Source organism: Panthera pardus, unplaced genomic scaffold (assembly GCF_024362965.1).
Source record: "Panthera pardus isolate Hobbes unplaced genomic scaffold, ASM2436296v1 HiC_scaffold_10, whole genome shotgun sequence".
In the NCBI taxonomy this organism is placed as follows: domain Eukaryota; kingdom Metazoa; phylum Chordata; class Mammalia; order Carnivora; family Felidae; genus Panthera; species Panthera pardus.
The window spans coordinates 66,257,080-66,274,580 of record NW_026526655.1 but is presented as its reverse complement, the minus strand read 5'-3'; the positions used below and the strand labels follow the sequence as shown (position 1 = coordinate 66,274,580).

The 17,501-nt window shown below is 36.3% G+C and overlaps 1 protein-coding gene across 5 annotated transcripts in view; it reads right to left on the bottom strand.

Annotated features, from left to right (window-relative positions):
• Window positions 1-17,501, bottom strand: part of LOC109272337 (sodium channel protein type 1 subunit alpha) — a 148,373-nt gene that overhangs the window by 68,167 nt on the left and 62,705 nt on the right. For all 5 annotated transcript variants that reach the window (XM_053908040.1, XM_053908038.1, XM_053908048.1 and 2 more), the window contains exons 2-4: window positions 14,818-15,130; window positions 2,339-2,456; window positions 120-210 (exon numbers count right to left, since the gene is read on the bottom strand). In XM_053908040.1, the coding sequence (XP_053764015.1) occupies window positions 120-210; window positions 2,339-2,456; window positions 14,818-15,081 (473 nt within the window). In that variant the 5' untranslated portion in view covers window positions 15,082-15,130. The remainder of the gene's footprint in view (window positions 1-119; window positions 211-2,338; window positions 2,457-14,817; window positions 15,131-17,501) is intronic.

Genomic DNA, 17,501 nt, shown 5'->3' with positions numbered 1-17,501 from the left:
AAAATCTGTATCTATATATAGATATAGATATACATGTCTATATGTCTACATATCTATATAGTCATATCTATAACACACACATACACATAGTAGGTGGTTTCAACATAAATTGAACTTACTCTACATTCTTTGTCCAGTCAGGAGGATTACTCATTGTCATAAACACACAGTTCGTCAAAATAGTGCACATAATTAGCATGCTGAATAATGTAGATTATTGTTAAGGAACACGCAAAAGAAAATCCAAATCCACGTATTATATTATATAAAACAAACATTGAAAGATTAAACTGCAGTTTAGCTAGGATACAGTGACTAATACACTGTGGGTAATTATCTAATTTCTTTAAATTTCAGTTTTGTCATTTGCAAAATGTGGGTAATAATATCAACCCTCAGAGTAGTACTATAGATTAAGTGACATCGTGTACAGTGTGTTGTATAGATTAAGTGAGATAATGTATAATGTTTATATAAGTATAAAGTATTGTTTTGATACTATTACTGAACCAATGTATTTGCCTCCCAGAGGAGTTTAGTGGGAAAGCTGTGCAAAGTGGAGTGGTACAGTTTTTGGGCAGAGAAGCCTGATTTGAATTAATTCAGGTGCCTAAAATAGCAAATTGTTAAGGAAGGCACATATAAGCAATACTGTAATTTCTTAAGTACATATTATATATATATTTTTTTTATGTAAAAAAACCCCACGTAGTCAGAGGACAGCATGGCCCTGGGTCAGGTTGCTCTATTTTGACTGAGTTTGAACAAGTTCAGCAGCACTGAATACAAGTAGAAGTGAAAATCCCCAAAGGCCAGGACTTAATGTGACATGAATGTAATTAAAATTCAACATAAAAGTGATCTTGGGCAATTCACTCAGCCACTCTTGCCACGGAATCTTATGTCTCCAGTGACTTTCATACAAGGTAGCTAATCAAGTGTAGACTTGGCCGGTTTCAGGTGCAGATGAAATTTGTTAAAATGTGGAAGGTTCTTGGAACAGGCCTATATATTAGTAAATATGATCCAAGTGTTAGCTAAAACAAATGACTAAGACATAACAGAGCTGAAGGGGACCTTGAAAAAAACTAGTCTAATCACTGTATTTCAGAAATCAAAGAAATAAGGCCCAAGCTCTAGGGAAATTAGCTAACTTGGCTGAGGACTAGAACACAAGTTTCCTGCCTTCATATCCAATATTCTTTCCACTACAGTTAACTGCCCAAATAAAAATTTTCCAGAAGTGAAAAAGGAAGTTTTCATCAAATGACCACATGATGGCACTAGGAATACAAACTAGGATAAGGTAACCTCCATAAACATAAGAACCTTGAACGTATGATTTTTGTTTCAAATCTTCTAATATTAAAAATGGCATATTTATGCCACTAAGGAATCTCTCGCCATCGGGTTAAAAGTAGAAATGGCCTTTTCGGTTTTATAATCTTTTTTTAAAAAAAATCAGGTATTATGCATTTATGAAAATTACAACAGTATTTCTACACTTATCATCACCAAAGCCATCAAATGAGACATAATCAGAAATAAAGTTTTTGCCCATGATATGAATACCTAAATTTAGTTGGAGTCCTTTTTAACACCAATGGAAATTGCAAAGTCAAATCCCTAAAGATCGTTTGGTAATATAATCTCAGCTTCTTTCATTAACTTCCAGAGTCGTTACTAAGCAATCCGTTTTACATGACAGAGTCATAATTCAATGACTTACATTTGAAATTCAGCCAATATTCCAGTATTTCCTCATGAATTTCATTTGGAGAGTTCAAGAATTAACTAAGTATTGGCCAAAGCCGCCTGAAATTCTCCCATAGAAAATATACTTAAAGGTTTATTCTAAGGTAAACTAAAATGCTTTATCTAATAGGTATGTCTAAACTTGGCTCTAGAAATATATTTCTCTGTTATTATATCGTTACTTATTGTAAATTCTAGATAATCACAAATTTTGTGGTAAAGATGGCAAAGATACATACGGCCATCTAAAATTAGATTTGTAAGACTCAATCCATGCAAGTATTTTTAGGAAGATATGTATATCTGTATATAAAGTGTTAAAGGCTAGGTATAATATATATTTGAAAGATAAATATATATATGCATATATATATACATATATATAATGTTAAAGACTTTGTAAGTTTCAGTGACATCTCTATGACCAATAAACTGTAAGAATAAGGCTTATATGACAAAAGATACAAAATGAGAGTAATAAAAGCCACAGAACATGGACATTTCCCAAGCTAATTTTATATTTAGCTACAAAGCACTTATAGATTACACACATAGTTACTATTGATCACTTCAAAAGGATATGAATGTACCAAAATCTTAATAGCTATTTTCCTAAGAGGATTGAAGGGAGTTAAAATGTACAGGGCAGAGGTGGCACTGAACCGGAAGATGGCCTTCCCTTTATTCAATACTATAAAAGTCTGTAAGACAGGAACACAACATACAAGTATAAAAGTATAAACCATTTAAACTCTATTGCCTACTTCTGTTATTTGTCATAATGAATTATTCCAATGTTGCAGCTTTTAATGTACACCATGCAGACAAACAGTCACTTTTACAGGAATGTTAGAGTCCTTTAGAGAGGACATTCAATGGTGTCATCTACCTTTTACCTGATACTTACCTGCAATTTTATCATACATAAGGTATTTGGTAAAGAGAATTGGTTTATTTTGTCAATATCTTAAACATCTGACTTGAATGAAAGTCTTAAATGGGTGTGTATTTCATTTCTTTCTAAAATTCTTAAGACACTACATTTCTTTATAGTGATTTCAGCTTTCCCAACTCGAATATCTTGCAAATTAGTCCTATAGAATGCAAAATCATTCAATAGAACTAGTACTTTTTTCAAAGTTATTTTTTAACCATTTATTCTTAAAATAAATCTTATCATCAATTGGTAATAGGAAATAAAAACAGCCACCATAAGACCCGCTCTTGAGCTAGATGGACACAATCCAATAATTGATTTTTTGGAAGCCAAGCTCCTTGGAGAGTATCTGTTGACCGGGAGTGCTAAATTCTGTATTGGGATTTCTGAGTTAGCTGACACATTGAATTCTAATCCCAACTGACTGCTCATCTCATGTAGTGCTTTTTTAGTATGAAGGAAAAGCTCAAAGCCCCTGAAGAATTTAGGATCCATGAACGTGAATGGAATTGCATTCCAAAAATTAGATATATTTGAGAGCAATTAGCAGTGTTCAGACAAAAAAAAAAAATAAAGTAACAACATACAATAGCATAAATAACATAATGAAGGATTCTGACTCAGTGTTTCTTAAGGCATTTACTAATAATAACATAACATAAAATTTACCCTCCTAATCATTTCTAAATGTATTGTTTGGTACTGATTTTTAAAAAGAATGCATTATATGGCCTATTATAGTAAAGTACCTTAGCATCTTTTAAATCTAATTAGTTCAATAAAAATGTCATTACTACAACTCCTCAGGATAACATTCACTGCATGAAGTGACTTCAAAACCAAAGAAAAAGTTCAAAATTAGTGGTGGAGGAGAAAAGGCTGATAAGTAGCAGTAGCATCTAGTTTGAAACAGTCTTCTCTTTACAACCCAAGACTGTAGAAAATTTGATTTTGTGCCTCAGAACATATTTCAAAACATAACATTTTGACTGGTTCAGGAATGAAATTCTGTATATGAAATATCACTTTAAAGATACATTTATATGAGTCTAACTCTTCATACATTAGATGCAGGTCATAATTATCACTTAGCTTTTCATATATAGTTACCAAACTCAGTAACATTTATTGAGCCCCTATATGATAAGGTGTTAATATTATGAGCATTGCAAACACCTGGACGGTAGTATGGAACTAGTTTTAGGTCCAACTATTAACTTAGTTTATTCCAGTGCAAATAATGTATATTAACTAATTAGCACAATACTTGCAAAGCTCTGTGCTAGAGTTTACACAGAAAACAAAGATATGTAAGTCATGACCCCACGAAGTATATATAGTAGTGAATGTTCAACTATCTCAGCTAATAGAAGAAAGTCTAGAAGGATAATTTATGTAGAGCAAAGCTGTCCATTAGAAATATTACATGAATTACAAATTTGAGTCCATACGTGATTTTAAATATTCTGATAGCTGTATTTTTAAAAAGTAAATAAGCAGGTAAAATTAATAATTTTTTAACCTGATATATCCATTATATTATCATTTTGTGCAACCAATATTAGAAAATTTGAGATATTTTACATCCTTCTTTTCATACCAATTCTAAGTCTTTGAAGTCTGTACTCACCACATTTAAAGCACTAGACCCACACTGGGGCAATGTCTACTGCATTTGGCAGCACAGACCTAGATGTAAACCATGCATTGTAGTGCTAGTTCAGACTCTCTTCAGCAAGGTAAAAATCAATTCTGATTTTGTTTATTTTATTTTATTTTATTTTTTTAAAATTTTTTTAACATTTATTTATTTTTGAGACAGAGAGAGAGCATGAACAGGGGAGGGTCAGAGAAAGAGGGAGACACAGAATCTGAAACAGGCTCCAGGCTCTGAGCTGTCAGCACAGAGCCCGACACGGGGCTCGAACCCACGGACTGCAAGATCATGACCTGAGCCGAAGTCAGACTTAACCGACTGAGCCACCCAGGCGCCTCTCAATTCTGATTTTAAAGGCAAACCAAGAAAAACAGGCAAACATCCTGCTATTCAACAGCTTGACAATCTGGAAAGTAACAGTAGGAAAATATAAGTAGATTTTTTTTTTTTAAACTTAAGTAGTTATTAAGAGTGTAGACTCTGGAGTCAGATGTCTGGCTCAAGTGTGGCTCCGTAGCCTTCCAGCAGTGGGATCCTAGACAAGTTACTTCATTTCTGTGACTCATTTGTCTCATTTGAAAAAATGGGAATAAATATACTTAGCTTACAAAGTTGTTGTGATTCCAATTCAGTAGAGATTCTGATGCCTAGTATTGTGTATTTTTAGTAAATAACTCAGGTGATTCTTCAATAGCAGGGCTGTGAATCTGTGTTTGTTAACAGGTAATTTTTAAAATTGCCCGAATTGTCAATGATTATGTTGTACACATACATTAAAATCCTTCCCCCTGACCTATAATAACAATATATAATAACAACAATTATAACAGTTTGGTAGGAATTGCTATTTATGAATCTGTGCTTGTTACTATCTAGTGATTTTGTTTCTGAGTTTTTATTTTATTTTAACATGAAATTTATTGTCAAATTGGTTTCCATACAACACCCAGTGCTCCTCCTAACAGGTGCCCTCCTCAATGCCCATCACCCACTTTCAGCTACCTCCCACCCCCCCATAAACCCTCATTATCATTTTTTAAAAAATTTTTAATGTTTATTTATTTTTGAGAGAGAGAGAGAGAGGGAGAGAATGATCAGGGAAGGGGCAGAGAGAGAGGGAGACATAGAATCCAAAGCAGGCTCCAGGTTCTGAGCTGTCAGCACAGAGCCTGATGCGGGGCTTAAACTCACAAACTATGAGATCATGACCTAAGCTGAAGTCGGCTGCTTAACCAACTGAGACACCCAGGCGCCCCTATTCTCAGTTTTTAAGAGTCTCTTATGGTTTGGCTCTCGTCCTCTCTTTTTTTTTTTTTTTTCTTTCCCTCCCCCATGGTCTTCTGTTAAATTTCTCAGGATCTACACTATGACCCAGCAATAGCACTGCTAGGAATTTACCCAAGGGATACAGGAGTGCTGATACATAGGGGCACTTGTACCCCAATGTTTATAGCAGCACTTTCAACAACAGCCAAATTATGGAAAGAGCCTAAATATCCATCAACTGATGAATGGATAAAGAAATTGTGGTTTATATACACAATGGAATACTACTTGGCAATGAGTTTTTAGATAGTTGATTTGTTTATAATTTTTTATCCAAGGTGGACCTTGAATTTAACAAGCCATACTTTTCCAGTCGCCTTTTCTTTTTTCTTTTCTTTTCTTTTCTTTTCTTTTCTTTTCTTTTCTTTTCTTTTCTTTTCAAAGTTTATTATTTTTATTTATTTTGAGTGAGAGATAGAGAGCAAGAGGGGGAGGGGCAGAGAGAGAGGGAGACAGAATCTCAAGTAGGCACTGCACTGTCAGCACCGAGCTCGACACTGGGCTCGAACCCACGAACTATGAGACCATGACCTTAGCTGAAGTCAAGAGTCAGATGTTTAACCGACTGAGCCGCCCAGGCACCCCTCCAGTCTCTTTTTCTGAAGATGTCCACTATATTTTCTTTCAATCTAGGGGCCATGTTACTTAAAATAAATAGTTCAAATTTAAGGTCCAATTTCACATTTATCTAAACATTATCAAAAAATTACCAAATAACAGGACTGCCTCTAAATAGACAGCATTTGCCTGCCCTTAAAATAAACACAGTGGCAAAAGTAACAGGGGAAGGTTAGCAATGATCATGAACAAGAGAAAATGTAGAAAACACTATTGGTTGATTAAATTTATGCGTTAGCTTCAAAATTTAAAACAAGCAATTTCAACTTGTATATATACTGTGCTCCAAAAATATATTTGGAAAACAATTATTTGAAACTTTGAATATATTTTCCCACAGAAGAATATATACATATACATACATAGACACATATACATGTATATTTACATACACTCAAAAGCCGATGTAACTCTTAATGAAATGGAATTCTGTATTAATGGTACTGTGAAACTTTATCACTGTGTATAAGAAAATGTGACTCTGCAAATGGCGAAAGAATTCCAAGTTGGGCTGCAACTAGCCGTCACCCCTTGGCTCTGTCTTCCACCAGAAGTGGAATCAACCTTCTTATAGTTCTAAGCTGCTGATTTGAGAAGCGGTTCTAGAAGGGAGGGGTAGAAAGAGAACTATGTGGCAGAGGAGATACGTTTCAGAAGTTTGGGGTATAAAGAACTTCATAGAAAGTCAAGAGATTTCTATTAGTGTGCAGCTCTGGGAACATTTCTCATCTGGATCAATGCCATGACATCTAATTGTCCTTTTTCTCTTGTGGGTGTTCTAAATGATCTTACTTACTTCTCTGTCTACTTTGTGATAACCTCTAGTTTCAGGCCAAGATTTCCCTCCTTTTCTGGCTCACTGGGGAAGGGGAAGCTTTCATACAGGTTTACCACCTGACTGAAGGGAGCATGTAATATTTAAAAATTATTTTCTCAGGGTGCCTGGTGGCTCAGTAAGTTAAGGGCCCAACTTTGGCTCAGGTCATGATCTCACAGTTCGTGAGTGCAAGCCCCAGTCGGACTCTGTGCTGACAGATCAGAGCCTGAATCCTGCTCCAGATTCCATGTCTTCCCTTCCCTTCACCCCTCCCCCTCTCAAGCTCTGTCTCTCCCTCTCTCAAAAATAGGTAAACATTAAAAGAAATTTTGTTCACTCCTGGTCTTATTCTATTTTTCCCTTTAGGCTAGGGATAATCAGCTTAAAGAATAGCCTGTGGCACCTGTCCGCCTGTGGCCCACCCAAGCTTCAATATCTGGCCTTCACCTGATTACACATGTGGTCTTTAAGCCCGGGCTCACAAGCCAAAATGCCCACTGAGGCTGGGTGGTGGGCGGTCCCTATCAATTTTTGATGTGTGAATCAGTGATGCCACATATTATAAGAGAAATCCTAAATATGCATGATTATAAATGCATGCATGTATGCATGAATGTGTGTGTGTAATCTCTTGGTTTATACATCTTGGAAACTAATTCAAAATAAACATTATTGCATGAGTCTAGCAAAATCTATCTGTGGGCTCAATATCTCACAGTCAGTCAGTTCTTTTAAAAAAAAATCTCTGCTTTAAGCCCATGCAAAACAGAAGAAGAAATGTGTACCCAGGAAAGAGTCTGAAAAATTGCTTGTCCCTTGGCTTTAGCTCGATGGAATAATGGGGGTGGGGCCAGTGCAGGAGATGACCCTACAGGAGATGCCCAGCTGGGCTCTTATCAGCCAGGTTACAGCTGCCTCTGCTTCAGGTTCTCTGCCTCAGAGAAGAAAAACTGTAACACAGGCGCAAATAAAATCTGGGGGTCAAATATTTCCCAGCCCGTATCTTTAGCCTATACCGTGGCTGTGGTACCTTATTATATGCTCAATTTTTCTTTGACTAGAGGGGACTAATTTGAGGTCCAGTTTTATCGCAGACTTGCTATGTGAGAACTATGAGCAAACTGTTCCCTGCTGATTTCTACGTCTTCATAGAGAAGATGTGAGTGCCCATAATCAATTCTAAAGTGCCATATAAATACAAGAATTAAAGGGTGAAAAGTGTGTGTTTGTCTGGTTCTCAAATACATACATATACTAACACTTGAGCATTTGAAAGCAAGATCAATTTTTACATTGGAAGTTTGTTGCTCCATCTTTCCTCCCAAATTTCATATTCAGAAAACAATGCCATCAGCTTATTCTTGTCTGACACTTGGGCACCTCCAAAATAGATTCAGCTCCCACCTATTATTCTGTCTTCATTGTAAAACATCTAGACTAAACGTCCATCAAGACTCCCAACTTGATTGGGGTACCTGGGTGACTCAGTTGGTTAAGCATCTGGCTTCAGCTCAGGTCATGATCTCACAGTTCATGACTTCGAACCCCGCAACGGGTTCTGTGCTGATAGTTCAGAGCCTGGAGTCTGCTCCGGATTCTGTGTCTCCCTCTCTCTCCGCCCCTCCCCTGCTTGTGCTCTCTCTCTCTCAAAAATAAGTAAACATTACAAAAATTTTTTTAAAAAAGACTACCAACTTGATCTTTAAAAACGTAAAGTGGACCATGTGACTCCTCTACCCAAAGCCTACTTAGAATTCATTTTGCCCTTAAACTTCAAACTCTTTAATATCCACTACAAAGTACTTTTTTCTAACCCTGGCCCACCTCCCCAACCACATCTTATTCTCTTCCTACTTATTATAGAGGCACATAATTTAAGTTTCCTGAATCTGTCCTCTTTGGAAAAAAAATAAAAGGTATTTATCACCCTATTATATCTGGTGGGAAATGTAGTTGTCTAATTATTTTTCAACTTGATCCAAACCTACTGTATCTCAAAATTTTGGTTTTTACCAAGGCAGGGGATGCCCCTGATTGAGAAGAAACAGTGAAGTGACAAGTCAGGTTTGGGAAATACTGCCAACTGAAGAGATGAGGAGTCCAGCTTGCAAAGTGGCATGAGTAGAGGGGCAGGAACAGCAGTGATGGGCCTTTATGTATTCCATAACAGACTTCTCTTTTCCACTGGTATTATCAGTGCAAAGACTACAAACCAGAAGCAGCATGGCAATGGGCCACGGAAGCTGACAGATCTGTTTTAAATCTAGTGTCTGTTACTTAATAGCTTTTGTGATCTTAGGCAAATTACTTCACCTCAGTTTCATTATTTTAAAATAAAGACAAGGGTTATCTGGGAAGGACATGGGGATTAAATAACAACTGTAAATATCCTGATACATAGTGCATAGAGTACAGAGCCATTATTTTTGCCTGCCTGGCACGCCTTCTTCTGTGGTCTACACCTCTTCCTTTGATAGAACACCTCTCCACTGCCTGCCCACATGGCTTGGGTGGAGCTGACCCACCCCTTAGCATGTTGACCACCCCTTAGGTCAACATGTGGCGCTAACCTGGTCAATGAGACCATCACATACCCTAGGCTACAGGAATTGATTCAGAGGAGGTCATGTGAACTAACTACAACCAATTCCAGGACTTCTGCTAGAGCTTTTGAAGAAAAGTGAGCTTTTTTTCTTGGGGTTATTAGGCTGTAAGCTGTTAGCTTGGTGCCACTGGTAGCTATTTTTGCCATCTTGTGGGAAGAGCCAGCCTGTGAATGCAGCCAGCATAGGAAAAAGTAGAGCCAAAAATAAAAAAGAATTGAGTCCTGACATTGTTCTTTCAGGTGCTGGATCCTTTGATATTAACATGAGATTTACCCCACAAATACATTTATTGATTGATTAATTAGTTAGCTTCTTTGTTTTCAAAAACTAGTTTCTGTTAGATTTTTATCACTCTCAGTTGAAGGGTTTCTTACTAATATAGCTGGTACTTAATAAATGCTAGACATTATTTTACTACCACCATCATCTGGGATTGTTTCTGAGACAGAGATGGGGAGGTGACAAAGAAGAACGAGGCATAAGGAAGAAATAATGGATGAGGAGGAGAAAGATTTGGAAGTCAACTATAGTGCCTTGGATGTAAGAGAGAGCCTTGGATGACTGCTAATTCTAAAAGACGTAATGATGTGCCAAAAAAAATACATTAATTGGGGGGCTGTCCATAGGACGATTTATGGAATCATAAGCTTTTACTTACCATCTACTTTTCTGATTTTCCATTCAATTACTTTTACAAGAAAACTCCCTGATTTCAGTTAAAAACAAAGCAAATAACTCTCTCTACCCAATATAACAATTTAAAACTCCTGCAGCAATAACAGACTAGGCATTTATTTGAAATCACAAGTTCATATATGACTCTTCATGCAGCTCCAATGAAGAGGAAGCAGGCATCTTTTTAAAAAGAGCTGATAAAAAGGGAGGATAAATTGTTCATAAATGGCCCGTAAAATAATAAAGGAAAGAATACATTTTTAAACGGATACATTTCTACATTCCATAATTAATAAACATCCATTTTCACCACAGATCTAAAATACTTCATTCTATTTCCAGTACCCTGTCACAAAGGATATTTTCTTCCATGGTACTAGTGAGTCATCTGTAATTTTAAGAAGAACATGAGAAGAAAGAAGTTTTCTGTAATAAAGAGTAGGTGAAGAATTTCAATGTATAGCCAAATGGTGCAAAATTAACCCAAGCTATGAAATTAAAAAACTGTGGAAAAAAGAACCATAAGGAAAAAAAAAGTTTTGTTCATAAGCTAAATGTGCCCTGCTACATAGCTAAAGTAAATAAACAAACAAAAGGAACACTGCCTGAAATCATGTTTTGAAGACCACTGGACCAGAGCTAAAATGGTATGGAAAATTCTGTGACTGTATTCTGACAGCATTGTTATTTTAGTTTTTAGTTCTTACCTTGGACTGCTGAAGGATTAAAACATCAGAGGGTCTGGAAATGCTTCCATGCATCAGGAATGTTCATGAGATGGTTGCTACTATTTCTTTAGTTATTACTATAATATCACTGACCGTGGAATAAACTGTTTTAACAATTTTAGTAGAACTTTCGAACATTATATAATGTGCACAATTTAAACTAGGGCAAAGAAGATAAAAATATGTGGGCATATGCCATCTGAAAATACACCATCAGCAATGACATTTCCATAAGCTCACTGACATTGTCTTTTTAGAAGATCACAGAGGGTTTTAGTGTGGCTTACACATATATTTCTTTTATGGATACCACTGTACTTTAAAATATAACATAAAGAATAGGTTCTGCAGCCATTTTTATAGTAGGCTTGCTTTGTTTATTCTGTATATTAATAAGAAAGAAACTAGACTTTGTACATAGATATAAATGGCACACTATTTATTGTACCTCAGTTAAACCTTAGGGAAGTAAGTCACTGGCCTACTGATATTTGCATATTCCAGCTCATTCAGGAATAGAATAAAATCCACATCCCCAATATGAGTAATAGGTTTTTTCTAGTGACATTTTTCCTGAAAAACTTTTTTTCTAGGGACATTTCCACCATTAAGCGCTTTATCTATGCCAGGAGTATTGTGTATATGTGTAATCCACTGTTTTAATGAAGGCCACTCTGCTGATCTCAGATTTTCAAGTCATAAGACAAAACTGGTCATCAAACATCAAAAGAAATATTCATAATTATTCCAACTTTAATCAGAGCAAACTAATTCAGAATTTAAGACTATTCTTCGATACTGAAATAACCCAATTATGGAAGAAAATGTAAGACTAGAAAACAAGTAATGGCAACCATAGTCTCAAAATATGAAAATGCAAAAGAAGGACATTTTAAACACATAGCTTAGTCATGTGTCCTAAACACACAGCTTAGTCATGTGTCCTAAGCTTGCAATGTTACTTTTTAAGGATTCCAGTCCTCCAGAATGTTTCATTTGTATTGCACTTTGAATGGCTTACACTGGAAGACTTGCTGGATGTCAGCCCAGTGTTAAGGCAATAGATGTGCCTTGCCTTGGGGAAAACTCCTTCCTGATAACAATATTTCTCTTATCAGGTTGTTCTGCTTGCACAATGTGATTTGTTCCAAAATGCCAAAATGTTTTTCCTTCCTCACACAATGTGCATTTGAAGATAAGGATGGATGGTGTTAGAGGCAAGTAGGAATGTGAACCGAACAAAGTTTATAAGGGTTATTTCAGCACAAGAATCTGGCTGGCTTCCTTCAGAGTTGGTCTTCAGAGTTGGTCTTTAATCCTCAGTTTGAAGACCTTTCTTTTAACTATTTGAAAGGGGCTGCATAATTTTCTTTTCCATCTGCCCTGTTTGTTATAAGCCAATTGTTGGCTGTTTGGGGACACTCCCTCAAGACAACAGCTTTTATTGGTCTGAAAACTCTTTAATTTAAAGGACAGATTGAGTGGACAATCTGGTTTCCACATAAAGAATCACTGCCCTTGTCAACATGGATTAGCTTGGCCTTTCTCAAAGCATTCGTTTATTGTTGTATACGTAAGGACACCGTACATGAGCTGGGATGCTAGATATCAGCCCTGTTTGATGAAGGGGTAGACTCTGGGTAGCTTTAATAATTTTCAGATATTAATTACTACCAGAGAGGTGGGACATAGATGTCAGGGGGTAGCAAAAGCCCTGCTAAGGATGAAGCCCAGTAACCCATGATAACAGCACCTCTAAACAGGCTGCTTCAATAATGAAGCAATTTTAAATACGTTAAAATGTTTGTCTAACTGAATTATCTGCATTGTCACCTTCCTTATACAAATAAACCCTTCATCATTTGATTAATTTGATTTTTAGCTTTTGCAGACATTACATTAAATTAATTTCCAAAGGACTGATTTAATGATAAAGTGCAACTTATAATTTAAATGATAGTTATGAAATGGATAAAATCTTACCTGCTAAGATTTAACAATAGTATGTTAAAAAGGAAAGTTGAATAAAAGATAATGAAATCTATGGGAAATGACTCTTTATCTCTTTCTTTAGTGTATAATGGGCAAACCAGTTTTTAAGAAGGGAAAGTAAGTTACGCTGAAATTGGTTATAGCCTGAAAAGTTAAAAAAAAAATCTGAACACAGTGAAAATTTTACCTGTGAAACTGCAGCAGTCAATAAGAAGTGATTTGCAAAACTGTCTCAAATCCACATATTAAAATTGTTAAGCTTATACATTTAATAAGGACTACTTGATACAGGCTGTGCCAGCAACCAAAAGAGTTCCTAAAAGTTTTGGGGGTATTTTAAGGCCTATGCCCAACTGAAAAATTTTACCTGCTCAATTGCAATCTTTTTACCCTACCCTTCTACCAAGAGTTCACAAACGTATTGTGTCCAGTGAATGATAATAAAATGTTGCAAATTAACTAGTCATAAATTTAATCTAAAATTAATACAATAAACTTTTTCAATTTTATCTTTTTCTATGCTTTCCTTCTTGGTTTGGTGTAATCATAGTCATAATGAAAGATTGGGTGCTTAATAGAAGGTATTCATTTCAAGCATAAATAGAAAACGCAAGCATTTAAATATTGTTTTATAGGTTCTTCAGAATACAATATTTATGTTAATCTTACCAGTATCAATATACCTCCACCAAAATATTGAATACTTTTTTGAAATAAAAATATTGTAAGCAAAATTTTATTTTATGTATTAATAATACTGAGAAAAATGGTTGAATAGCTGTCATTATTTAAATCTTGATTTAACACTTTGTGATACAGAAATTCAGTTGTTACATAATTCAGTTGATTGAGATACTGAGTTTTAATGGCTGTCACTACTAAAAATGATACTTCCCAAAGACATGGATCCAAATGGAAAAAGCACATTATTAGTTACTAAAACTGTAGTTTGTAGAGGAATGTTCTTTTCCAAGTAGAGAAAAGTTTCTGCAAGAAGTTGAGTTATTATTGGGGCGCCTGGGTGGCTCAGTCGGTTAAGCGGCCGTCTTCGGCTCAGGTCATGATCTCACAGTCCATGAGTTCGAGCCCCGCGTCGGGCTCTGTGCTGACAGCTCAGAGCCTTGAGCCTGTTTCAGATTCTGTGTCTCCCTCTCTCTGACCCTCCCCCGTTCATGCTCTGTCTCTCCCTGTCTCAAAAATAAATAAAAATGTTAAAAAAAATAAATTAAAAAAAAAAGTTGAGTTGTTATATATAACATAATTTAGAAATTGAAAACCTTGTGGCGTCAAATTTTGTTCTATGAGAAATTAATACTAATATTTTAAAAGTCTTTATCTGTCCCTAAATAAAAGTTTAGGGATAACTTGGGATAATTTTAGGATTTTCAAGTACAGAAAACACACAAAATTGCATAGTGAATACAATCTCTGGGGAGAATTTAATTTGTTAAATTAGCTGCCTGCCTACAACATACATTTATGTTCAGGTATATGTTGTGGTGCATCTGGGACAGCTTCATCTGTTATGACATAATAAATTTGTTTTTCATGGATGTATATGCATAAAACACACATAAAGGCATTTTATTTCTTAAACAGAAGGATACTTAAGACTTTCTGCTAATTTGGCATGTTTCGGTGCTATAACAGTCCAAGGTACTCAGTAGGCAATTAGCAGTAAAATATGCCCAATAAAAAACACTCACTTTTTTATTGATATAGTACGGGTCCAGGTCCTCCAGCGGCTCTGACACCATCTCTGGAGGGATGTCTCCATAAATAAAAGGAAGGTTCTTTCCAGCTTCCAAGTCACTATTTGGCTTTGGGCCATTTTCATCATCATCTTTCTTGTCTGGTTTGGGATTCTTAGCCTTTTCTTCTGCAATGCGTCTTTCAATAGCCGCAAGAGATTCTCTGGTGAAGAAGTTGAAGCTGTCAGGTCCTGGTGGTACAAGCACTGTTTGCTCCATCTTGTCATCCTGCACATTTTAATTACCATTTAATCTGCATATGAAGGTCCTAAAAAAAAAAAAAAAAAGGATGCAGATATTCTGAGGAGATTAAGAGAAGATTTTAGTACCTATAAACTCTGGTCATGACATATGAACCAGCTGATTAAAATTTTTGTTCCCATTTAAATTAAAATGAAATTCCTAGGGGTGCCTGGGTGGCTCAGTAAGTTAAGGGTCCAATTTCAGCTCAGGTCATGATCCTAAGGTCTGTGTTGACAACTCAGAGCCCGAAGACTGCTTCAGATTCTGTGTCTCCTCCTCTCTCTGTCTCTCCCTGCTCATGCTCTGTCCCTGCCTCTCTCAAAAATGGATAAACATTTTAAAAATATTTTAAAAAGTGTAATTCCTAAATAGAATTTTTTGTGTGTGTTGTAAGAACATTTAACACAAGATGTACCCTTTGAACAAATTTTTAAGCGTGCGAGATAGAATTGTTAACTACAGGCATACAGTTGTATAGCAGATATAGAACTTATTCATCCTGCATAACTGAAACTTTATACCCATTGAATGTCAACTTTCTACCCACCCTCCCCCCCCACCCCCCCAGCAACCACCATTCTACTTACTGCTTCAATGGCTTTGGCTTAACAGATGTGCTTTCTAGCTCAGGTTTTGTTAAATGTCCCAAGTTTATTAATTCTTGTGCTTTGCCGATACAGTAATTGTGCCATAACTTAAGGAAGTGATTCAACTATAGCCTTAATTAAAGTACATTAGGCTAAATACCATCATGTCCCTAATGGACCATTTACTCTGGGAGCTACCCAGACGAGGATATATCTCCCATAGGGGCAATGGATAGCTTAGCAACAGGATGAAGTGGAAAGAGAGATATCTCTGAGAGGGTATATCATCCAACCCTCTAGTCCTAACAGGTGGCTCCTGACCAAGCTGGTCAAAACAGTTGGCTGCAGCCAGCCTTTTTTTTTTTTTTAAATGTTTATTCATTTTTGAGACAGCATGAGTGGGGGAGGGGCAGAGAGAGAGAGGGGGACAGAAGATTCAAAGCGAGCTCTGAGCTGACAGCACAGAGCCTGACGTAGGGCTTGAACTCATGAACTTTAAGATCATGACCTCAGCCGAAGTCAGACACTCAGCCAGGTGCCCCACTGCAGCCAGCCTTAATAACCAATCAAATAGTCACTGCTGACTGAGTCACAGACCTGAGTCTTCATCTAATCTGAGATTGAGACAGCTGGAATTGTGACTGACTTATGACATTAGCCATGCGAGGGCTCGCTTATTTGAACACATAGACAGAGACGGTTCAGTGTTCGACAAATGCCATTTATGTGGCTAGGAATGAGAGAAAGACTAGGCTGGAAAAAAAATTCCTAGATTAGGCCTCAGATGGGAAAAGATAGCTATACATATAGGAGACAGCAGGATTCTCCTGTTTCAGGAAAAAATTATCAGAAACAAGCCAGGGTGCCAACAAAAACGGAAGTGTTTTTCTTCACTAAAGCAATAATGCTATTCTTGCTGATTCTATAGTCCTATACAGCTAAACATATTATGAGCACCCGAGGCAAAACTCTCAACTCCATGCAGCAGAGTCAGATCTGATCTGATGCCAGGAGCCAAATCCCAAATGTATTGTTTCAAGGTATATTTAATATGAGCTCAAATTTCACAGATATTACTGAGCCAAAACTTCCCAGAGCCTAAGCTACCGCTTGGATATGAGTTTTATTTGGACACTGTGTTAACTCATTAAGGTCAACAAGCTATGATACAGTTAATTGCAGCTTTGGTGAATATAAGCCACAATAATAAAATTGCAGCCATAACTGTTTGGTGAGGAGTCCTAGAGGGACCTCAAATTTCACTGAAGGAAGTCCCCACTGCTGTGAGGTTTATAACAATAGTTTTCAGTGGAAGACCAGAAACAAGTGGGACATTTAAGTCTAAATTTGTATCCTCAGTGTATTAAGTGAGCTAATAAAACTTTCAGAGTTTCTTGCAATCTACCTGTAATCAGCTTAGGGCCTGGAAGAATAGAAAAATTAAATCGGTAAATTTAAATCAATGGAAAAGGAATATCGAACCTTAAAGTTCTACTTCTCCGATGAGGCATCAGGAAAACACTGGTAGTTATTTACATGGAAATAAAAGTTTAGGGATAACAAGTATGGTGCATTTTCTCATTAGGGAAGTATTATGACATAGATGTATATATGGTTTTTATTTTTAACTAGTTTTCTGATAGAAAATGTGTGTAATGATATAAACTCAAAACATTTAAAAGAAAATACAATGCAAACTCCCTTCCACCCACTCTCCAACAGTCAATTCCTGTTCCCAGAGGTAACCACTGTTATCATCTTCATATATTTTTCCAGGTATGTAATAGGTAATCACTAATCACATGAGTG